This window comes from Bos indicus x Bos taurus, chromosome 22 (genome assembly GCF_003369695.1).
Source record: "Bos indicus x Bos taurus breed Angus x Brahman F1 hybrid chromosome 22, Bos_hybrid_MaternalHap_v2.0, whole genome shotgun sequence".
Lineage (NCBI taxonomy): Eukaryota > Metazoa > Chordata > Mammalia > Artiodactyla > Bovidae > Bos > Bos indicus x Bos taurus.
In genome coordinates this window covers 47,673,009-47,697,139 of record NC_040097.1, presented here as the reverse complement: position 1 = coordinate 47,697,139, position 24,131 = coordinate 47,673,009, and the positions used below count along the sequence as shown (strand labels likewise).

General features: G+C 44.9%; 1 protein-coding gene across 4 annotated transcripts in view; it reads left to right on the top strand.

Moving 5' to 3' along the window:
- The window catches only part of MYRIP (myosin VIIA and Rab interacting protein), a 227,076-nt gene extending 206,791 nt beyond the window's left edge, over positions 1-20,285 (top strand). For all 4 annotated transcript variants that reach the window (XM_027522735.1, XM_027522739.1, XM_027522738.1 and 1 more), the window contains 5 exons: positions 8,173-8,334; positions 13,093-13,197; positions 13,310-13,370; positions 15,000-15,118; positions 18,128-20,285. In XM_027522735.1, the coding sequence (XP_027378536.1) occupies positions 8,173-8,334; positions 13,093-13,197; positions 13,310-13,370; positions 15,000-15,118; positions 18,128-18,160 (480 nt within the window). In that variant the 3' untranslated portion in view covers positions 18,161-20,285. The remainder of the gene's footprint in view (positions 1-8,172; positions 8,335-13,092; positions 13,198-13,309; positions 13,371-14,999; positions 15,119-18,127) is intronic.
- The last annotated feature ends 3,846 nt before the right edge of the window (positions 20,286-24,131 follow it).

Below are 24,131 nucleotides of genomic sequence, written 5' to 3'. Positions count from 1 at the left end.
ATCTCAGAGTTGTCCTGACCGGAGGCAAAGAAACCAGCCCTTCCTACAGCCAGCAGGCACCTCAGTCTCTCTGCATGCAGGCAAAGTGTCTGCTTCCCTGGTGACTCGGACAGTGAAGAATCTTCCTGCAATGCGGGAGACCCAGGTTCAATCCCTGAGTAAGGAAGATCCCCTGGAGGAGGGCATGGCAACCCACTCCAGTACTCTTGCCTGGAGAATCCCATGGACAGCGGAGCCTGGCGGGCTACGGTCCAAAGGGTCCCAAAGAGTAGGACACGACTGAGTGACAAACACTTTCACTTTCAAAGTGTCTACAGTAGCTCAAAGGTAGTCTTCTGCAGAGGTTTGGGTTATTAGAACCAAAAGCACACCCCAGCTTGGGAGTGGGGAGGGCAGTGAGCAGAAATTATATAAGGGATCCGTGGGGATCCATGTGGAATGTTGCCAGTGCCACTACAGAGAGTAAGAGTGGTTGCCAACAGAGCTTGCTGCTGCTGCTGCTGCTAAGTCGCTTCAGTCGTGTCTGACTCTGTGCGACCCCATAGACGGCAGCCCACCAGGCTCCCCCGTCCCTGGGATTCTCCAGGCAAGAACACTGGAGTGGGTTGCCATTTCCTTCTCCAATGCATGAAAGTGAAAAGTGAAAGTGAAGTTGCTCAGTCATGTCCGACTCTTTGCGACCCCATGGACTGCAGCCTACCAGGCTCCTCTGTCCATGGGATTTTCCAGGCAAGAGTACTGGAGTGGTAGGTTACTGCAACTGGTCTGCCGTGCTTCACAGATAGGTCTGCTTGTAATGGATTTTTCTGTCCTTCCAACTAGTGAGGAAAGAAAGAAATAGATTCTTACATACAGATATGTACAGTCACTTTTAAGACCTCACTGAAGATTCAGTGAGAATTTTCCAACAACGCATCGCAGCCAGGGATGACACAGAGAAATCTGGACGTGACCACTCAGGTCATCATTACCATCACAGTTGGCATAGTCCCACTAGCAGAGCCAGTCAGGTGATTCTATCTTTCCTCCAGCAGAATCAACCCTAATTTGGAGATGCTCTAATGAATGGCATTCTCAGAAACCAGGAAATGTTATTAGAAAGATTTTTTTTTTTTTTGCCGGAAGTTGAAACAACAAATCTAAATGACTCAAAGTTAAAAAAAAACAAACAAACAGATTAGTTTTGCTTGAAAAGTGGAAGACTCTCTCCCTTTGGATTCCCATAAAACCCACACGTGTGTCTGCCTCACTTCATGTCGCTTTCGGTTCACTCATATATCTCCCATTAGATCAGCACCAATGACACTCTGCATCAGATAATCCTTTGTTGTGGGGCCTGTCCTGTACTTTGTAGGACAGGATGTTTGGCGGCATCCAATGGTCTCTGCCCATTCAATGCTGGAAGCTGCACCCTCCCAGATTTGACAGTCGAAAGTGTCTCCAGACATTGTCAAATCTTAGCGGGGGCATGAGAGAAGACTATGGCACGGTCATGCCCACGTTGGAAACCAGATATATAAATTCCCACAGAACCGGACCTGCTGCCTTTCCTATCGATAGCCCTCGCCCTTGGTCCTGAGCCTGACACAGAGGAGGTGCCCCAGAGATGTTTATCTGATGCATGGTTGCATGCGTGCGTGTGTGCTCAGTCACTTCAATCATGTCCAACTCTTGGCGCCCTATGGACTGTAGTCTGCCAGGCTCCTCTATCCATGGGATTCTCCAGGCAAGAATACTGGAGTGGGTTGCCAAGCCCTTCTCCAGGGGATCTTCCCAACCCAGGGACCAAACCTGAGGCCCTTATGTTTCCTGCATGGGCCTCTCCCATGGTCTCTACCACTAGCACCACCTGGGAAGCCCAATACATGATTACATCAGATGAATATGGTACATTTTTTAAAAACACTGTTTTACTCCTAACGTGCAGGTCTCTGTTCTTTAAACATGCCTGTAACTTTCAGGTGCTGTTAGTCCTCAAGTAGCCCTAATCCTGCACACACAGAGTTGAAAAGATTAAAGATGTGGTTAACCAGGAAGGGATGAATTTTCTTTTTACAAAGTATGGTGTCAAAAAACTTACAATGCATGAAATAATCCAGATTTAAACAACAACGGCCAGTCCCCATGGCACATTGAAAGCAAAGACAGCATGCCTTTTTCTTTTTCTCTAAGGAGTGTATTGAAAAATACAATGGCCTTGGCAGAGTTTTCATATGTAAGATCCTTTTATTGTACATCATGTTTCTTTTCGTGGGTGCATTAACACTTTGAGTCCGAAATTCATCCTCTTAGCCACTGATTCAGGATGTCAGAAAGGCCAACAGTGGAAGGCTGGAAGTTACAGCTCCCTGCTCCCTGTACGGACCCTCTAAAATGCCTCTCTTGTTCACAAAGAGTTAACTGCCTACTTCCACCTTCTTCCCTACCCCGTCCAGCTTTTCAAATTTCACCTCTAAAGAGATTATTACATCTGTGTTCCTTTGAATTCTGTGGGTCTTTGAGTCATGGAAGGGATGATTTTTTTCTTTATCTCTTCAGTTCCCCAGATCACAGAGCCGTGGGCAGGTTGCTTGCTCTGCTGTTTCCAGGATGGAATTCAGTTGAGCAGCAGGAGAAGGGCAGAGCTGATTCTTAAACTGGCCTCTGGGTGCAGCTGATTTAATTAAACCAGGGCTTGTGTCTGTCTGTGTTCTAAAGAGCGCTCCTGCTCTCATTCCTCTGCTGCCTTTCTCCTTTGTGCCAAGGAGCCCAGGGACAAGCAGAAATAGAAATGGCAACACTTAGTCTGCTTTCTGAACACTGGCTTCTGCAGACCAAGACTCAGATAAAAGAGAAGATTTGCAAGAGAATGTCCACCTTTATGTAGACTTAGGAAGATTTCAGAGCTACATAAAATGAAATATGTCACATCCACATGTCAAATCTGTTTCATGAACTGCCTTGTTAATCCACTTAATTGGGGAAAGGGGGGCACGGGTTCATTGGAAAAGACCCTGATGCTGGGAAAGATTGAAGACAAAAGGAGACGGGGTGGCAAAGGATGAGATGGTTAGCTGGCATCACCAACTCAATGGACATGAATCTGAGCAAACTCCAGGAGGTGGTGAAAGACAGGGGAGCCTGGCGTGCTTCAGTCTGTGAAGTTGCAAAGAGCTGGACACGACTGAACAACAACAAACAGGGGATTTGAGAATCTCCTTTGTCTCTTAACTTTGACACTTCTGACCTGCTGCCTGGTTGTAAAGTCAGCTCTGTCTCACCTAAAGGTGGGAGGAACCTCAGCCTTCCCTGCACACACACAGTGGAGACTCAGTTTCTCGGATTAAATGCCTAGGGACCTCTGAAGCACAGGGTCCTACTGTACCTGTAGGGGTCTGGCTGGGAGAGGAGAGTTTCGGGAAAAGAGTATTGGCTCAGGTCTGGGCAAGGTTAAGGGATGCTGCAGTGCCCAGAGAGTAGGAGGAGGAGGAAGTAGCCACCACCCCCAGGCCATTATAGCCCAGGGAGAGCTGGAGCCTGGAAGAGCATCCCCTAGTGGGAGCTGCTGCCATGTAATCCAGGAAGGAAAGGGGATGGGGGGAGGCTCCAACTTCTTTCTCCTCCTGCCTTTGATCTTCTCATTGGCGAAACCCATCCCTGCCAGCAAGGGATCCTTGATGGTAAAGTTTGTATCGGTCAGCTTCGCAGAGAACAGAACAGAGCAGAGAAGAATGGAAAATGGATCTAGGGATCAACAGAGAATAACCAGCTTAACCATTCTGAAACCTGTAGTGTGAATGGGGGAACCCACCATGGCCACCTTGTGGGATTATGCAGGGTTGTGAGGGGGCAGCATGAGTGGGCTCCCTCACCATTACACCCCCATCTAAAGATCTTCTGAAAGAGACCATCAGGGGTACCCCATAATTCCCAGCCACAGAGCCAGTGGAGGAACAGTCTCAACATCCTTTTCAGTTCAGTTCAGTCACTCAGTCATGTCGGATTCTTTGTGACCCCATGGACTGCAGCATGCCAGACTTCCTTGTCCATCAGCAACTCCCGGAGCTTGCTCAAACTCATGTCCATTGAGTCGGTGATGCCATCCAACCATCTCATCTTCTGTTGTCCCTTCTCCTCCTGCCTTCAATCTTTCCCAGAATCAGGGTCTTTCCCAATGAAGTCAGTTCTTTGCATCAGATGGCCAAAGTATTGGAGCTTCAGCTTCAGCCTCAGTCCTTCTAGTGACTATTCAGCATTCAGGGTTGATTTCCTTTAGGATTGACTGGCTTGATCTCCCGGCTGTCCAAAGGACTCTCAAGAGTCTTCTCCAACACCACAGTTCAAAAGCATCAATTCTTTGGTGCTCAGCTTTCTTTATGGTCCAACTCTCACATCCATACATGACTACTGGAAAAACCATAGCCTTGACGAGATGGACCTTTGTTGACAAAGTAATGTCTCTGCTTTTTAATATGCTGTCTAGGTTGGCCATAGCTTTTCTTCCAAGGAGCACCCATCTTTTAATTTCATGGCTGCAGTCACCATCTGCAGTGATTTTGGAGCCCAAGAAAATAGTCTGTCATTGTTTCCATTGTTTCCCCATCTATTTGCCATGAAGTGATGGGACTGGGTGCCATGACCTTAGTTTTTTACTTCTGCCCTAAAACTTTCGGCGATGCCAAGTACTCTGTAGTATGCAGTTAGTGGTAGCAGGCACAGTGGGACAGCCACGGGGGCACCCACCTCTGACCCACAATCTAAGACCAGGCAGAGGAGGTTGACCTTCCTTCTCAAAGCCTTTGAACAGCCCCCACAGCACAGGTGAGGTAGAACTTCTGGAAGTGATCATAGCTCTTTGCTGTCAGAGACAAGAAAAGAAATCCTATCTGCTGCTGTCTAACCTTAGTCCCTTGACATGTATTTCATGGAAGCCAAGTCCAACGAGATGCTCTAAGATCAAACAGGCTTGAGAAACCCATAAACTCTTTCTAGGAAAATTGAGATACATGTTAGCACATTAAAGACTCTGAGAAGTTCTACAATAAGAAATCTGTTTAATATTCTGTATCCTAGGGGCTTTGACCATAATGTCCTTCCTTAATGAAACACTTATTCTCATTCATTGAACAGTTTAAGAAAGGCTTGTTGAACCAGGAGCCAAGCAGTGGGGTCACAGGCATCAGTAACTAGAGTTTGGAGGGGACGTAGATTGCTCAGATGTGGTAACCATATTTCTTGCCAAAAGTGCACTGTAATTAAGCAAGCAATACCAAGTTGACAGTTTTCAAATGGGTTATTTTTAAGACTAGAATAACATTTTCATTATATAGCATGTTAATTTTTGTTATTTCAGCCTGGCCACAGAGCCAGTATCACGTCCATCTGTAACCACAGTGACTCTAGTACCTTTATGCCGAAGTTTGAACTATAAATCGTCATAACATTCCAATTGAGATTAAGTGTCATGGTAATCATAGATTGGGCTTCCCCGGTGGTACAGCAGTAAAGAATCCACCTGCAATGCAGGAGATGTGGGAAACGGGGGATCGATCCCTGGGTTGGGAAGATCCCCTAGAGGAGGAAATGGCAACCCACTCCAGTATCCTTGCCTGGGAAATCCCAGGGACAGAGGAGCCTGGTGGGTTCCAGTTCATGGGGTCCCAAAGAGCTGGACACGACTGAGCACACCGTCTAGGGCAGGGTGGCTAAAGGCATGAAATCTGGCACCAGCCCTCTGGCTCAATAAATACCTATCATGACCATCATCACCCTCCTCTAATCCTTTGGGTGCTTGTAAGTTCCTGTGGAATGGGTGTCAGTGCCAAACCTCTGAACCTCCCCGCCCCGCTAGTGCCGGGAAAGCATGCTTTCAGGGAACACAGAGTAAAAGATGAACATTCTGGCCTTGCTGAGGACTTGGAGCGATTTCATACTGCTTTGTCTTGGCAGAGAAAATAAGGAATGTTGGTGGATGACTATGCTGGCGAGAGAACAAGATGCTATTGAGTTGATATGGCCATAGGGTATGACGACATTTAGTTTTCCATATTTCTGGAAATATCAAGGTTATGAGACCTTATGTCATGTTTAACCACTGATACACTTAAATTATTCATTTTATTTAAATCATAATTACAAATTTTGGTTCATTGTGTAAAGCTCTCAGTTTATGTTTTAAATGATCATATCAAAATAAATTCACCATTTTGGGTGTGGCTACCAAAAATATAATACCCAAACTCAAACTGTCATGGCCATCTCTCTAATCTTTTCTCCCCTCTCCCCCTCCCTCCTCCTCCTCTTCCTCTTCTCCTACTCTTCTTTCCTCTTTCTCTGTCTGCAATTTTTCTCCCTTTCTGAAGATAAATTTTTCAACCTCACAGCTTTTTCTCCCCTCAAATAGCTTTGAAATATTCATCATTTTCTTCATCGGACAAAAAAAAAGTTTTTCTTATTTTGAAGATGAAGAACATATGGCTGTATTAAACTGTGAAGATCTTTAGAAACAGAAGTTCTCTAATACTCGCCTGTGATAAGGAAATATAACACTAAGGGCAAACTGCAATAGGGCGATGGCCAGCAGACATGCGATGTATGACCCCGGCGTGAGCGATGAATCACCCGGCGTGACGCCAGACATGGCGGTCGCCGCTGGAAGCTCCCACAGCCCAGCTAGTCCTGTCTGGTAATACACGGTCAAATTTGCTTTCATCACACCTGCGCCTGCTTTTGTTCCACACTGAAAAGCTTTGTCAAATTGCCAGTTTTCACACAGATGTATGAAGCATGCCAAGGAACTGACCGAGTTGGAGTATCTCAGGGGTCTTCGCCCTCCTCGTCCACACTCAGCATCACTCGGCACAAGTGATCTGTGTGCACGGCTCTTGGACTGCCTAACTCTGTTGTATTTTTACCTCAAGTTAAAAGAACAGTTAAAGAAGGGGCGGTGCGCATCGTTCAGATCAACTCAAAATGATTGTGATTACGTGTTAAACCTCATGAATCTCTCTTTAATTAATTACTTCTCTAGATACATCTGGTTCCTGTGTTGTCCATTGTTTCATTACATTGTTAATTAGGCTGAAGGGGCATTTGTTTCATTCACCCTGTCCGGCATCCCTCGGCCTGAATTATTTCAACGATTTACTTTCTGTTTGCCCATGTTTTTGTTTTTTGGCTTTGCCACATGGTATGCAGGATTCAGGATCTTAGATCCCTCGGCCAGAATCAACCCCGTGCCCCCTGCAGCGGAAGCTTGGAGTCCTAAGCGCTGGACCACCAGGAATCTCCTTGTTTGCCCGCTTTTATGAGAATCACAGTATAAACTCATAAGCCAAAGTAATTTTTCCTTTAATTTTCCCTCAAATTACTTCTATCTTATTTTCTCTTTAGTTTTCAGTCAAAGTGAAAGTGGAAATCACTCAGTCATGTTCGACTCTTTGTGACCTCATGGACTATACAATCCATGGAATTCTTCAGGCCAGAATACTGGAGTGGGCAGCCTTTCCCTTCTCCAGGGGATCTTCCCAACCCAGAGATCAAACCCAGGTCTCCGGCATTGCAGGCAGATTCTTTACCAGCTGTCTTACATTAAACAGATTTCACATGCTTCTCCACATCATACTATTTTCTCAGAAATAAAGTATTACAAATATCAGGTTCCTTTTCATTCCCTTAATCTGATTCAAGCAAGCTAACATACCTGTTCAGAGATAATTCACTCAGAATTTGTAATTGTTTTAAATTAATTTCACCTCTTTCGTGTTCTCTGAATTTTTCCCAGTTACTAAATGCCAACCAAAAATTTTATTGGAAAAACTGCATCATGAGTTTTCCTCCTTGTTTCTTCTGTCCTGATACTATGGTTGTTATAGTTGCTGGACAAATTCACAGTTTATGTAGCTTATCTCATGTATTTTTATACTATTTTATCATATTTTTAGAATTTGCAAACTATTTTTTCTTCCAGGAAAGGCTGGGGGAAAAGGAGGTGTGTCTGACAGTGAGGGGGTGGGAAGACCTTATGTTACCACTTACGTGTAAAGAATGTTTATAAATGGGGGATTCCCTGTCTCTTTTTCCCAATGTTGAGTCTAACTCTTTCTCACTCCCCTGAATTGTAGCATCCCCTGAAAGGGCCCCACCAGCCCCGGGCCCACAGGCCTGAGCTCAAAGGCCATGCCTCCTCTGCAGGTGTACCTGGCTGCAGGCACTGTGTACGGACTTGAGGGCCAGCTGAGCGAGCTAGAGGATGCCGCCCGGTGCATCCACAGCGGCACGGATGAGACCGAGCTGGCAGATCTGGAGGACCAAGTGGCCACGGCAGCAGCCCAGGTCCACCACGCCGAGATCCAGGTAAGAGCTCTCCCCTATGCCCAGGTGGAGGCAAAAAGAGGGGGTACCTCATCTCCCACGAGAGTCGTCTCTAAGCCTTTGTATCTGTCCGTTCCTGCCGTCTCCAGCAGACTTCGTGGACATGGTCCTCCCAGGATGCCACCAAATCCTCCTTTTCAAAGTGCAGCCCTCCTCTCCCCGAATTATAGCCTTGATAATATACGTCTTCCAAACCTATGCCATCTTCCTTTGACAAATTCTCTGACCCTTGCTATAGAGGCTCCCACCCCACCCCAAGACCAGCTTCCCTAACCTTTAGCACGCTGTTGATTACCTATTTAATGCCAGTGTTCCCCATGATAGACTGAAAGTTTCTTGAGAACAGGACTCTAGCTGTCTAGCTTAACACCGTAAGTCCAGTGCCTAACATAACACCAGACATGGGTTTGGGGCCCAATAACATTGAGAGGAATAAATGAATGAAAAATGAAGTGTAGAATTCTTAGACCAGTATTTTGCATGATTTTCAATGTGGCTGTTTTAGAACTAACTACTATATTTTCTGTAACTTTCTGAAGATGCTTGTTTGCAGTTTTCATGGATAGCCTCTTAGCCTCTGATTCTGGATCAGAATTGACTGTGGACTAAGTAACTGATTCTCAGACTGGGGTCTGTGGACATATGCATATTCAGGGACCCACGAAAAATGCTGGTCTCTGCAGCATAAGCTCAGTGTAGATCCCTGGTTCACTGATATTTCTGTAGACCCTGCATCTCAAAACTTGCCTCGTTTGGAGAATGGACATCAGTAGAAACCATCTCTGGACAGAGAAGATGACAGTCTTGGGTGATAATTATTTTTTTTTTGATAATTATTTTTAAATAAATATTTCTATTTTAAAGAGTCAAAAATCACAACAACTGCTGATACCGTTAAGCATTCTTAAGAATGGGAGGGCACCAGTTCTGTGCTAGGAATGGCCTGGGAATGGGCTCATCACATATGACCCTGTTGACTGTTTATTACCAGCAAGAATGGCTGAAGAGCAACTCTCCTCAAATAAAAATCATTTCCCACAAATGCCCCTCAACATTTAATCAATTCATAGTCAGTGTGATATAAAATAGAATCAAATCATTTGTTTTCTGGGGGTGTAGTTTGCAGCAAATATTTCTCAAATGGCTTGGCAGGAAGTAATATTGTTTATGGATGACTGGGAGGGTTTTATTGGATAATCAGTTATTTGTGATTCCAAATTTTTCTAGGCTTAAATTACTGCAGCCATGTTTTATGGAAGAAAATCCTGGCATCCAAAATATCTATTTTCCTTGTGTTTGCATGTGCCTTGTTGTTGTCGTTTAGTAGCTCTGCTGCTGCTGCTGTCGCTTCAGTCGTGTCCGACTCTGTGCGACCCCATAGACGGCAGCCCACCAGGCTCCCCCGTCCCTGGGATTCTCCAGGCTAGAACACTGGAGTGGGTTGCCATTTCCTTCTCCAATGCATGAAAGTGAAAAGTGAAGTCGCTGAGTCATGTCTGACTCTTAGCAACCCCATGGACTGCAGCCCACCAGGCTCCTCCGTCCATGGGATTTTCCAGGCAAGAATACTGGAGTGGGTTGCTATTAGTAGCTCAGTTGTGTCCAACTCTTTGCAACCCCATGGACTGTAGCCCACCAGGCTCCTCTGTCCATGGGGCTTGCCTGGAGGCAAGAATACTGGAGTGGGTTGCCATTTCCTTCTCCAGGGGATCTTCCCAACCCAGGGATCGAACCCAGGACTCCCGCATTACAGGCAGACACTTTAACCTCTGAGCCACCAGGGAAGCCCGCCTGGAGGGTAGATGTGCTGAATTATGTTCTTAGCTTAGGTCAGATTCCGGGGACGCCTTCACTTTGGAGTTTACCTTTGGGACAGGCTTGCCGGGTGCTCAAGGAGAGTGCAGGACCATCCACGGGGCAGCGTGCTAAGAACAGCTGGCCACTGTGTCCTGCAGGGTCACCTCTGTGAGCATTCCTGGGAAATGTCTCTCTTAACTCTTAATATCAGGAAAAGCTGTTCTCCTAAATACTTGGTCTTTATCTGTGAACACAGAGTCCTACACTGATCTTTTTGCTTTGGCTCCCAGAAAACTCAGAACTGAACTGGTCATCCCCTTCTATTAAGAGCGAGGGTAAGGGTCCCTGGGTATTTGGTCTTAGGAATTAATGGAACACAATTAGACAGAAAAATGATAGATAGGCAGATAGACAGATAGATAAAATGCAGGCAAAACCAACCCTCAGCAATCTTTGCTCTTTCTTCATCCTTTGCCCGTGGACTAAAGCAGGAAAAATTAACCCTTCTTATTCCAGAGCCTGGCAGTCAGCAAATCAGATCAGCAACTTGCTGTCTTCAAGGGGATGAGCCCTCTGAGCAGAGCCCTCTGAGCAAATCCATCCATCAAAATTGCTTCCAGGAGAGAGTGTGGGCGTCTCACTCACACAAGTTGCTAATGACTGACAACAGTTTATCAGCAATCTGTTTGTCTCTAAACCAAGGGAATGCCCTCCTCAGTGTGAAATTTGAGGAATCAGAATAGACAGGCCTCTGGCGGGCAGGGAGGGACGAGGGCTGCACAGTGGCCCCTGCTGGGGACTGGCTGCTGGGCAGCTCACTAGTGTTCTTTGACCAGCTGCCACATCCTGGCCTTTACCTGCTTCCTCCTCCTTCTCTGAGCAAGACTGCGGGATAGGGGAAGCATCTCCCATATCTGCTGCCCTTTCAGACCTTCTCTCTGCATCTCCTAGAGCAGCTCTCTCCATGGGCTTCATCCAAAGAAGCCCTCAGTAAATGACAGCGGAATTAGAATTCGTCTTGCGCAGCACAAAATAGCTTAGGGACAGGGGAGGCAATGGGCTTTCCAAGTGGCTCAGATGGTAGAATCTGCTTGCAATGCAAGAGACCCAGGTTCAATCCCTGGGTTAGGAAGGTCCCCTGGAGAAAGAAATGGCAACCTACTCCAGTATTCTTTTTTTTCTTTCTTTATTTATTTTAATTGGAGGACCATTACTTTACAATATTGTGGTGGTTTTTGCCATACATCGACATGAATCAGCCATGGTGCACATGTGTCCCCCATCCTGAATCCCCCTCTCACCTTCCTCCTCACCCCCTCCCTCAGGGTTGTCCCAGAGCACTGGCTTTGAGTGCCCTGCTTCATGCATCGAACTTGCACTGGTCATCTATTTCACATATGGTAATATACATGTTTCAATGCTGTTCTCTCAAATCATCCCACCCTCGCCTTCTCCCAGAGTCCAAAAGTCTGTTCTTTACATCTGTGTCTCTTTTGCTGCCTTGCATATAGGATCATCATTACCGTTTTTCTAAATTCCATGTATATGCATTAATACACTGCATTGGTGTTTTTCTTTCTGACTTACTTCACTCTGTATAATAGGCTCCAGTTTCATCTACCTCATTAGAACTGACTCAAATGCATTCTTTTTTATGGCTGAGTAATACTCCATTGTGTATAGGTACCACGGCTTCCTTACCCATTCGTCTGCCGATGGACCTCTAGGCTGCTTCCATGTGCTAGCTATCACTCCAGTACCCTTGCCTGGAGAATTCTATGGACAGAGGAGCCTGGCCGGGTACAGTCCATGGGGTCACAGAGAGTCGGACACGACTGAGCAGCTGACACAGGGAAGGCAGTGAAGACGTCGGGGTGGAGGGCACACACGTTGGGCTGGGCCTGCTTTCAGGTCTCCCGTCTGATGCCCCAGCACACCCAGGCTGCGTCATAGCCCCCTCACTCAGCTCTGCCAGCTTCCTCCTGCCTCCTCCAGTGTCCCCCATGCCAGGTCTTGGCAAGAGGCCTCTGAGGATGCAGCAGCATGGTGCGGGCATGGGCACTGGCATTAATTCTGAGCTCTGCTGTGAGATGTTGGGTGCATCACTCATCCCTCTGAGCCACAGTTTCCTCGTCTGTAAAACCAAGAGGACGGTGCCTGCGTCACAGGATTATGACCGAAGCATGAATGAGTTCATTTATTTAAAGCACTCAGCATGGTGATGGCACACAGTGATGCCCTTTTCTAAGAGCAGGGACCATGTCTTCTTCACCCCTGGGGACATGGACCAACGGGGATTCTTTCCTAGCACTGAGTGGACTGTTGTTCTCCGTATCTACCTTAAGACATTGTTGGAAAAGAAATCTGAGCTCCTTCTCACCTTCCGATGTTATAGTGAAGGAAACCAATGCCCAGAGGCTGGAGGGAGTTTCTCAAAGCCACTTGGCCTCTTCATAGAGGAAACGGACTTGAATCAGGTGCTGCTGGGCCTCCCATCTAAGACCTGGAGCTGTGATTTTGGATTCTCGGAGTCATGGAAGAAGGAAGGTGGATCTCCAGCTCCTAATTGCCTTTCAAAACTCACAGCGTGTTGCCTCCCAGGGAAGCCTTCCTGGACCCCACCCCCACCCCTATGCTGAGCCCAGTGGCCCTGGGCCAGGGTTCCCATCATGCCCCAGGCTTCCATTTATCCCTCAGGGACCTCTGACAGGGGTGACATGCTCTAGAGCTAACAACTGGAAAATTGAGTTTACAAAGAGGGATCCGTGGTTTATTTTCTTCACTACAGTACCAGGTAGAGACATGCCTGGTGGAAGTTGAATGAATGAATGAATGAGCATATATCAAAGCAAATTTGTTTTCTATAGGTTCATAACACTTTTAATAAAGATTCTCTCCTCCTGGACTTTGTGCCTACTGATTCTGTCTTTCTCTTGCATTAAGATTTCTGATATTGAGAGCCGGATTTCAGCCCTGACCAATGCAGGGTTGAACATAGCACCCTGTGGGCGCCTCACCAGAAAACGAAACCAGAAGCAAAGGAACCAGGTGAGTTTGTCCCTCCCTCCATCTGCTGGAATACCGCATGACCTGGAAAACGCAGAAGATAAAACACCTGTGGCTTCACGAAGGAGTGCTGATGCCTGTGTTCTGTTTGTAGGTACAAACCATAGACACGTCGAGGCATCAGAGGAGGAAACTGCCTGCTCCACCGGTGAAAGGTACGCTTACATCAGACCACAGAGCCACCCAAGAATCAAGCCTGACTCATTCACTTAGAGTAACTCAGAGATCTGAGTTTGAGGACCAGATCTAATGAGGTGTTCTCATCCAGAATTACCCTTGTGGAGAGTCTGTCTTGCTTTGGATTCCTCCAAGAGGCAGACCCTGGGACAAGGATGTGATATGGGAGGTAACTCCCAAGAAACACGGATATGGGAAGAGAGAAATGATTCAGGGAAGGAAGTTAAGCCAATACAGTGTACTTTGATCAGTATTAATAGTTTGCTTCTTTGTGCAAATGATGCTAAACCCTGATGGGGACTTCTGGGAGACAGTATTAACCGTATCTCACACTTTCCTGCTCAAAGAATTAGGAAGATGAGGTTTTTCAACTCTCATCTTTGCTTGAAGGTTATTTTGGGCAGGGACATTAACTCCCTGGTACTTCTGACCCGCCCCATCACTCATGGGCTAAGAGAGAGTGGTGGTGCCTGCAGCAGGATGCTGTCAGAGTGGACTGGGATGGTGACTGTCAGGGAGATGTGAGCACACGCCGAAAGCATCTAACTCAGGGCCCGACTTAGAGGGATTCCAGTAATGCCAGTCCCATCGCCCGTATCTACTGGTCATTTTCAACCATCTCCCTGGATTCAGAAGCCACAGAGTGAGGATGCCAAACTAAAAATTTAGACCTACAAAGTAAAAGAGTAGAAAGTCAGTGGATACATGTTTGAGTCCTGGGTCTACCCTTCACTGTTCAACAAACATTTACTGAATGCCTACTTTATATTCCACGGAGCCCTAAACAATGAAAATATACTGCAGATCCATGAGCTCTTATTTTGAAAGCCTTGGGTCTGTATGTGTTTCAGAATCATTTGGACATTAGAAAGGCAATGCGGCCTGTGTGCTGTGTGCTTCCTGACAGCCCCCTCCCTGTGGTGTCTGGTGTAGCGTCTGATAAACACATCAGTACCCTGTAGCCAAGTGTGAAAATGCTCATGCTCTGTGGGCGGGACAAGGACCTGAAACGGCCACTTGTCAGCTTACGTCAGGTTTTGCCATTAGGCAGTTTTGACTCCAAAGTCATAAAGATTTGCCTTTTTTTTTTTTTTTTTGAGCCTTTTATATTTCAGAATTGCAAATAAGAGTTAGTAGACTGTATTGGATTATCTCCAAGCTACCTTTTTGCCAGAAAGCCACCAATGAATGATGCCTTGGTTTATCTGATCTACCTCAAAATAAATAAGGACTCCCCTGGTGGCTCAGAGGGTAAAAGCGTCTGCTTACGATGCGGGAGACCTGGGTTTGGTCCCTATGTTGGGAAGATCCCCTGGAGAAGGAAATGGCAACCCACTCCAGTACTCTTGCCTGGAAAATCCCATGGACAGAGGAGCCTGGTAGGCTACAGTCCATGGGGTCGCAAAGAGTCAGACACAACTGAGTGACTTCACTAGTCACTAGTCAAAATAAATAAACAGGACAAAACGTTCCCACAGTCAGACCTAGGGACCCAGAATGAGATGCCAAGTCTAGAGCAAAAATCTGGGTAGAATGGACAGCTGCTCCTTCTTCCTTAACCATCAGTCCAGCTTCCACATGATACTCATTCCTGTGTTTCCTTTTAGCTGAAAAAATTGAGGCGTCTTCAACAGCCACCATTAAAACATTTAACCGCAACTTCATTCTCCAAGACTCCTCGACAAACGGGACTAAAGAAAGGAATAGCACCCCCAAGGATTTGATAGTAAGTCATCTCTGTCTTAATGCCAGTTACTTTCACTATTGATGGCACCTCCATTCTGCAGCCATTCTTTCTGTGGATCCCCAGTCAGAACTTCCTGCATGATCTCATGGTCTGTTGGTTAAATGACAGGGTTCCTTATATTGCTAAACTCCTGGGTATGTGAATACATTCTCTCAGCTATATCTCCAGCTCCTTTTAGGAACCAGGTTTAATATAAGAGAAATAAAAACATGTAGACAAAATGTAAGGTCTAATTGAGGTGTACAAGTTTTTATTCTGCTTTTGGTTCATATTCACTCTTCCTTAAATTTCTTGTTAGCCATTAATTACTTGTGTTCCTACAAAAAAGTCAGCAGCTGCCCATAAATGTGGCAAAGGAAGGGATAATGGATAATTTGCATAAACCTGGAGATCACGTAAGAGGGCTAAGGGATTACACCAACATATGCTTCAGAATTTTACAAATGCTCGATGCTGCTTACGTGGGAGGTAAAGATCCAGCTGAACTGCCCCGGGGATACTGATAATGCTGAGGGGGCAGAAGATGGCTGGTGACAAGACTGAAGCACAGGCAGACCTTTTATGCATCACCTGTTGCTCCCTTCCCTTCCCCCCCGCACTGCCCCTGTGTCCTGAGCACACAGACACCAGGAAATGGCACAATGGAGGGCACGCTCTTTTGAACTACAAGTTACTACATCTCTCAGGCACCATATGGCAACTGTGCGGCCCACTGCCTTTGCTTCACTGGTGAGCCAGTACCCCGACCTTCCAAAGTCCAACCACCTGGCTCCTGGCCATTATTGCAAAGACCTAAAAAGATGCATTATTACTCTAAAAGGGCAGACCACTAGGGCCAGGGAAGGAATCTGTTATAAATAAGACAGTTAAAAATAAATTACCTTAGGGGAAAGTGGGAGGGTGGGGAAGAGGGATAAATTAGGAGTTTGAGATTAACATATGCACATTAGTATATATAAAAATAGACAACCAAGAAGGACCTACTGTATAGCACAGGGAGCCGTACTCAACCTATAAGGGAAAAGAATCTGAAATATATATACATACATACAGCTGGGCTGCCAAGGTGGTACTAGTGGTAAGAACCCACCTGCCAATTCAGGAGACATGACTTGGGTTCAATCCCTGGGTCAGGAAGATCCACAGGAGGAGGGCATGGCAACCCACTCCAGTATTCTTGCCTGGAGAATCCCATGGACAGAAGAGCTTGGCGAGCTACAATCCATAGGGTTTCACAGAGTCAGACACGACTGAAGCAACTGAGCACGAAGCTCGCATATATACCTGACTCACTTTGCTATACTCCTGAAACTAATACAACATTGCAAATCAACTATACTTCAATATTATTTAAAAAAAAATAAAGAGAATAAAGCTCCAGGTCCCCCCTCTCTTAAAATTAAAAGAAAACAAAACCAATAAATAAATTACCTTCCATAGAGATAGAACATAGATAAGTGGTTGCCAGGGGTTCTGAGGAGGGAGCATAGAAAGAAATGCTTAAGGATAAGAGGTTTTACTATAGAGTGAGGGTATGTTTTGAAACTTGACTGAGCTGGTGGCTATGTAACATTGACAATGTACTAAATGCTGCTGAATTGTTCATTTTTAAATGGTTAATTTTATGTTTGTGAATTTCACCTCAGTAAATTTTTTTTTAATAAGTTAACTTTAAATAACACAGAAAGGTTAAAAATGAAAGGATAGACGATGTTTGCTAAATAAATGGAAAGAAAAAACAAAGGGCAGGAATGCTACTTTCAAACAAAGTAGAATCCAAGGCAGGAAGCACACAGAAGAAACAGGAGGGGGCATGTTTAGATATTGATAAAATAAAGGAAATTATGAGCCTTTCTTGAACTGGAAAACAGAGCAATTTAATGTGCCATGGTTAATGACTTTAAAATTCTCCTATCAGCCCTTGGAAGCCCAGTACACCAGAAATACATACAAATTAGATAATTTGGAATAGTGTAATGACTAAGCTTTAATTAAGAAATATATCTAAAAAACATATCTAACTTTACACTTAACAGAGAGTTCACTTTCTTTCCAAACATCAGTGGACCACTTATAAAAACTGATTTTATACCAACTACAAAGAAAGCCTCAATAAATTCCCACAGGTAGAAAGTATAAAACTACCCTCTGTGACCCCAATCCTCAAAATAATCTCACATGTTCTGAAACTGTTGAAACCCCAACAACCAAAGCCTGATGGGGCTGGTAAGTGTGTACACATCTCCATGCTCACTTACACACACAGACACATACAAATCACACACCAGTAGTGCTTCTTCAGAAAGGTGAGGCATGCTAAATAAAATATTAGCAAATTAAATGCAGGGGTACTTTAAATAATAAATTACCAGATAAATCTTACAGAATGCAACAAGACCTTTAATACTGAGATAATGATTAATAAATCCCACAAAAAATTCATTCTTTCCAAATTAACTTATAATCTAATTCTCGTAAAATTCTTAGTGAGATTTTCTTAGAACTAAAGTTCATGTAGGAATAAATATGAACGAATAGACAAGGGCAATTTGCAAAGTTAAAATGGTTTTCCTGCCAGATTTTTAAATAAATTAAAAACTGTAAAGAAATTGATGATTAATGAAATAGAATAGAAAGCTCAGAAATAGATACAGGCACATATGAAAGTCTGTTTTATGAATTTTTTAAGCCTTAGGAACCAGTAGAGAAGGTATAGATAATTAAAAAAAAACAACAACTGTGCTTGGCAAATTAGCCAATGGGATGTAGTCAGAAGGGAATCAGTTTGTCTCACTCCATATACCAGAATGAATTTCAGATGGATTAAGAAGTACATGTAGAAATGCATCACTTTTTGAGTGCTGTGAACTGTTCCACTGGGCAATGGGCATGAATACCTTTCATGACATAAAAAAGCAGCAGACGTTGTAAATGGCCTCGCCTGCTTTCACCGAGTGGCTGATTGCACCTGCTCATTTTCCACCTCAGGAGCCCACCCTGGAGTCTGCTGTGATGTGTTAGCCCCGTGGAGCCCCACTGCCAGTGACCCACTGCCTCCGGCGTACACGACAGTGCCTTGCCCCAACAGCCATCGAATTGCTGCACGGATTTCCACCTGAGGAGAGGGCCTGGGGAGGCCACAGCACACCCCTGCACAGGGCTGTCCTGACACCTCAGCCAGAAAGCAGACCCAGACTTCAGCATCAAGGTCTTGCCTACTCTCTGCCTTAGGCTCCCAGGGGAATCCAAGACAGAACCCCAGACGCTGGCTTCCAACAGCAGAGCTCCATGTTCAAAAGATGCGTCCTCTCCCTGTTCACTTTGCTCTGTGTGTGGTCTTTAAGACTTCATTTTATTTTATTTTTTTTACGCTTTTGATTCAACTAGAATTACATGTCAACAATTTGTCCCAAAATACAGTGCTGGGGTCAGGGGATAGTGGAGGGAAGGGTGTTAACATTTAAGTCATCAGTTCTTATTAATCTCTCACAGGCATGTCTGTCCTACAAATGCTTAGGAGAAAAGTGAAATGCCCCTGTAGTGAGCACTAGGGACTGTCTAACTTGGGAGCCCTCAACTATCAAAGTCTCCCTCTAGCCACCTTGTTCCTGCTGGCTTCTCGCCCACCACACCACCAATTCCTCCCATCACTTTGAAGTCGGAAGCCACAGGACAGAAAGCTCTCACTCACCAATGCCATGCCCGAGTCTATCTGAAACAATGTCTCATCAAGAATTCAGGGCTCTTCCTTGGACTTGCTGAGAGTCTCCCCGCTCTGAAGGGGAGAGGGGCCTGAGAAAGCCCACCATTGGCTTAACTTTAGTGCATTGTCCAGAATCAGTAAGATGTGGTTTAGCAATGACCGCGTCTAAATGAGGTTTTAGGTAACTGGATGATTGCGGAATTCAACCACACAAGGAAATGCTGTACTCCAAAATTTACCTCCCAATAAAAATTCAGCCGAAGTAGTAAGAAGACCCTAAAGATAAAAATGGTTAAGGACCAGCCTGAGAAAACTTGCATGTCTGAATAAAGCAAGGACCAACTATGAACTCAACAGACGCAAGAGTTGATGCTAACTCCCCTTGTGTGGTCTCAAATGCATGACTGTTCAGTGTGTTTATAAAAGCAAATGGAGTTGGAATTTCACTCAATTAATTGAGTACTAGCAACCTTTTTAAAAATTTTCCCCTTGTGTATTTTGAATCCAAGGAAGAAGGTACAAGATGGAAAGTAAAGGAATAGCATGATTGATGTTTATTAAGGGACTGCTCTGAAGGAGGTGATGGACTTACCATTCTAATCCTTATAGCAACCCTATTCAGTAGGTATCCCCATTTTTCAGATGAGGAGACTGAGGGCCAGAGTGATTAATTTGCCAAAATCAGACCTTTAAGCTAAGTGTAATTTGAACGCCTGACAAAGCCTCATTCTGTGTTGTTTTCAACTTCTCTGTTCTTTTGCTGCTGTGCACATTTCCAGACCTGACTTGCTGCTGAAATGTGTGTTATGATCCATTCCTGATGGGGGTCTACCTATCCTCCAGTAATATTCCTTGCTGATGCTGTATATGTGTTATCCAACAGAAATGAGTCCTTTGAAATAAAGTAAATCTTTGGCTTTTTGTTCTGTTGGCGTGGTTAAAAGCAAACAAATACACAATTTTAAAACACAACAAAAAAGATCTGAGTTCCAAATAGAGCGTTTTCTTTAAGAGGCATGAAAAGCAACTACTGTTGTGTTACAGTGTTAAAATATTCAGTTTTCCTTGACAAAAATGTGTACTGTGTAAGCCTTGCAAAAAAAAAAAGAAGAAGAAGCCTGCTCTATGGCATTTGAATTTTTATAAAGGTTTCCTTGTGCCAAATAAGTGCAAAGATTTAATTTACTATTAAAATCCATACACATATGTTATAGTTCCAGAAGAATTATTTTGTCATCAAGTGATTTTGATCTTCAGTGTCAATATTTATATTTAGATTAATTTTTATAAATGAAAATATTTTAATGGTTTAAGAAAATGAGGCCAATAGGACCATATCTTTGATGACTTCTGAAAGTATGCTTGCCTTCATGTTATATGCACATTGCCAAGAATTACTGTCAAGAAAAATGATCAAGAAGTAAAAGTCATTTATGAAAATAATGTTTGTGGGTGTGTGATTTTTTCGGTTTTGGTTTTATTGGTTACAGAAGACTGGGAATGAAGAAGGGGTAGGGAAGTCAATGGCTAGTCATTGGCAGGGCCAAGATGCAAAGCCATGGTTGCCCCATACCCCATGTTCCTTCTGGTTATACCACTCACCTCTCCACTGCTTGTCTTCCTGAGAACAGAATCGCCCAGGACCACCTCTACTGAGGGGTCACTCAGGTAAGACTAGCAGTTCTCAAAGCAGGAGGAGGGGCAGTGTGATTTTTGTGCCTCAGGGGACATTGTCACAACTTGCTGGGGGCAGGACGCGCACAAACAGCATCCAGGGATGCTGCTAAACACCCTCCAGCGCACAGGACAGTACCACCCAAAACAAAGAATTACCCAACCGAAGACGTCAGTGGTGCCGGGTATGAGAACCCTGGGTTAGACCCTGGAGGGAAGCCTGGACACCTGTGGAAAAGCCGCTCCCACCTCCGCGGGGACTGTGTGGCTGAGTGGGAAGCAGGGCAGTGACTCTCTCAGAGCCTTTCACAGGCTCAGAGGCAGTTGTTGGTCCTGTGAGGCTGGCCTGCTCACACACTGGCCCTTCCATCCCCGGATGGGAGTAGGAACCCACAACAAAACTGCAATGAATGAGGGAATAAAACAGCAGCAAAGAGCAGATGGACCGAGAGATGGTCATACTGAGTGAAGTAAATCAGACAAAGAAAGACAAACATCATATGATGTCACTTATATGTGGAATCAAAAGAAAATGATGCAAATCAACTAAGTAACGAAACAGATTCACAGACATAGAAGCCAAATTTATGGTTACCGAAGGGGAAGGTGGGGAGGGATAAATTAGGAGTTTGGGATTAACAGGCGCAAATCACTGTATATAAAATAAACAACAAGGATTTATTGTATAGCACAGGGAACTATATTCAATATCTTGTAATCTATAATGGAAAAGAATCTGAAGCTGCACACCTGAAACTAACACAATATTGCAAATCAACTATGGCTTAAACAAAAAGAAGCAGCTGAGAGCCTTCTCTGCCTGAGAGGCTGACAGTAGTACTCAAGCTTGAGTGGGCATCATAATCCCCTGCAAAAACACAGATTCAGGGAATAAATCCAGTCACCTCCCATCCTCAGTTTACCTTCCTCTATGCTCCCATGGACGGCAAGGATATCAAACCAGTCAATCCTAAAGGAAATCAACACTGAATACTCGTTGGAAGGACTGATGCTGAAGCTGAAACTCCAGTCATCTGATGTGAACAGATGACTCATTGGAAAAGTCCCTGATGCTGGGAAAGATTGGGGGCAGAGGGAGAGGAGGGCATCAAAGGATGGGACGGCTGGATGGCATCACTGATGCAATGGACATGGACTTGGGCAAACTTCAGGAAAAGGTGAGGGAAAGGGAGGGCTGGCGTGCTGTACTCCATGGGGTCGCAAAGAGTGGACACGACTAGGTGAGTGAACAATAACAACGCTCCCATTAATGTGCATGGCACAATATTCGCTAAACATTCACAACCAGTTAACACTTAGGTTGGTGGGGCATTTCGGATGGGGCCAGCGGGGAGAATGACACCAGGAGACCCTCTGAGATATTCTCTGGGCAGCATTTCCAGACCAGAATTCCTGACTTCTCTACACTGCCTCCCGTCCCCAAGCACATTCCCATAGGACAGCAAGACATGGAAACAGCTAAGAGGGTTCAGACGCACTCCAGTTACCCAAGCATTTGTCTACCCTAACCCAGAAGCCCAGAAAACTTGTATTGAGCAGCCAATGTGTGCTGACACTCCAAGTATTCAAGAGAACCAGTTTGAGTCAATAATTTGAGTGTCAAGAGCGATAGGCAACTAAACTTGTAGAAAATGTACAGCTCTTCTTGTTCCCAGGATAAATAGGAACAGAGTAAAGATAGTATTTTCCCCTAAGAAATAAGAGCTTGATTTGCCATGCCAAAAAAAAATAATAAAGTGACCCAGTATTCATAGCATTTGAAGGCTGCCAGAAAACACTGAGCTCTACTCTTGGACATCCCAAATGCCAGGTTGGTGACCTAGCACCTCATCTGTAAAATGGAGTTAAAATAGCTTCCTCATGGCGTTGTTAAAAGGTTCACTGAAGGGCTTCCCTGGTGGTCCAGTGGTTAAGAATCCACCTTGCAACATTGGCTTGATCCCTGCTCCAGGAAGATCCCGCATGCCATGGAGCAACTAAGCCATCTATGCGCCACAACCACTGAGCCCACGCCTATAGCCCGTGCTCCGCAGCAAGCAAAACCACCGCAATGAGAAGCCCATGCTCTGCAGCAAAGAGCAGCCCCCGCTCACTGAACCTAGAGAAAGCTGGTGTGTAGCAACAAAGACCCACCAAGACAAATAAATAAATAGTTTTTGAAAGATAAAAGTTCAATGAATAAATAAATAGTTTTTGAAAGATAAAAGTTCAATGAAGTAACACACAAGGAAATTCTCAGCAGAATGCTTGGTAACTATAGGTCCTCAATGTCTTCCTTTTTCTCTTGGAATACGAAAAGCATTTGCATATCAGCACCAATGATTTATTTTGCAAAATGCTGTGCCTCAATTTTTCTACTCATGGTAGAAGAGATCATTTTTCTGCAAATATTCACTCCCTTATCCCCCTAACTCTGGGAGGAGTGCACTGCCTCACCCCACTGGAGTTGGGCTTGGTCATGTCACTTGCCTTATGGTTGGTGGAGCACACTTCTCTGTCTCTGGCTACTATAACAAAAATACCAAAGACTGGGAAGTTTATAAACAACAGAAATGTATTTCCCACAGCTCTGGAGACCGAGAGTCCAAGATCAGAGTGCCAGCATAGTTGGTTGTGGGGAAGGCTGCTGCAGACTTCTCACGTGTCCTCACATGGAGAGGGTTCACTGGAGCCTCCTTTAAAAGGGCACTAATCCCAACCAAGAGAGTGGAGCCTTTCTGACCTAATTGCCTCCCAGAGGCCTTACCTCCTCATATTACCACCTCAGGGGTCAGGTTTCAGAACATGAATTTTGAGAGGGCACAACATCCAGACAATAGCATTACTGAACCCTTGGTTTGGACTTGGCCATGTAACTTGCTTTGACTCATGACATGTTATTAATAGAAGAAGAGCTACATAAGGGACTTGAAATATGTTTATGGAGTTGGGTTGGCCCATTTATATTTGCCATTCACTATGAGAACATGACATGGAACAACAGATCGGTTCCAAATAGGAAAAGGAGTACATCAAGGCTGTATATTGTCACCCTGCTTATTTAACTTATATGCAGAGTACATCAGGAGAAATGCTGGGCTGGAGGAAGCACAAGCTGGAATCAAGATTTCCAGGAGAAATATCAACAACCTCAGATATGCAGATGACACCACCCTTATGGCGGAAAGTGAAGAGGAACTAAAAAGCCTCTTGATGAAAGTGAAAGAGGAGAGTGAAAACGTTGGCTTAAAGCTCTACATTCAGAAAACTAAGATCATGGCATCTGGTCCCATCACTTCATGGGAAATAGATGGGGAAACAGTGGAAACAGTGTTAGACTTTATTTTGGGGGGCTCCAAAATCACTGCAGATGGTGACTGCAGCCATGAAATTAAAAGACGCTTACTCCCTGGAAGAAAAGCTATGACCAACCTAGATAGCATATTGAAAATCAGAGACATTACTTTGCCAACAAAGGTCCGTCTAGTCAAGGCTATGGTTTTTCCTGTGGTCATGTGTGGATGCGAGAGTTGGACTATGAAGAAAGCTGAGTGCCGAAGAATTGATGCTTTTGAACTGTGGTGTTGGAGAAGACTCTTGAGAGTCCCTTGGACT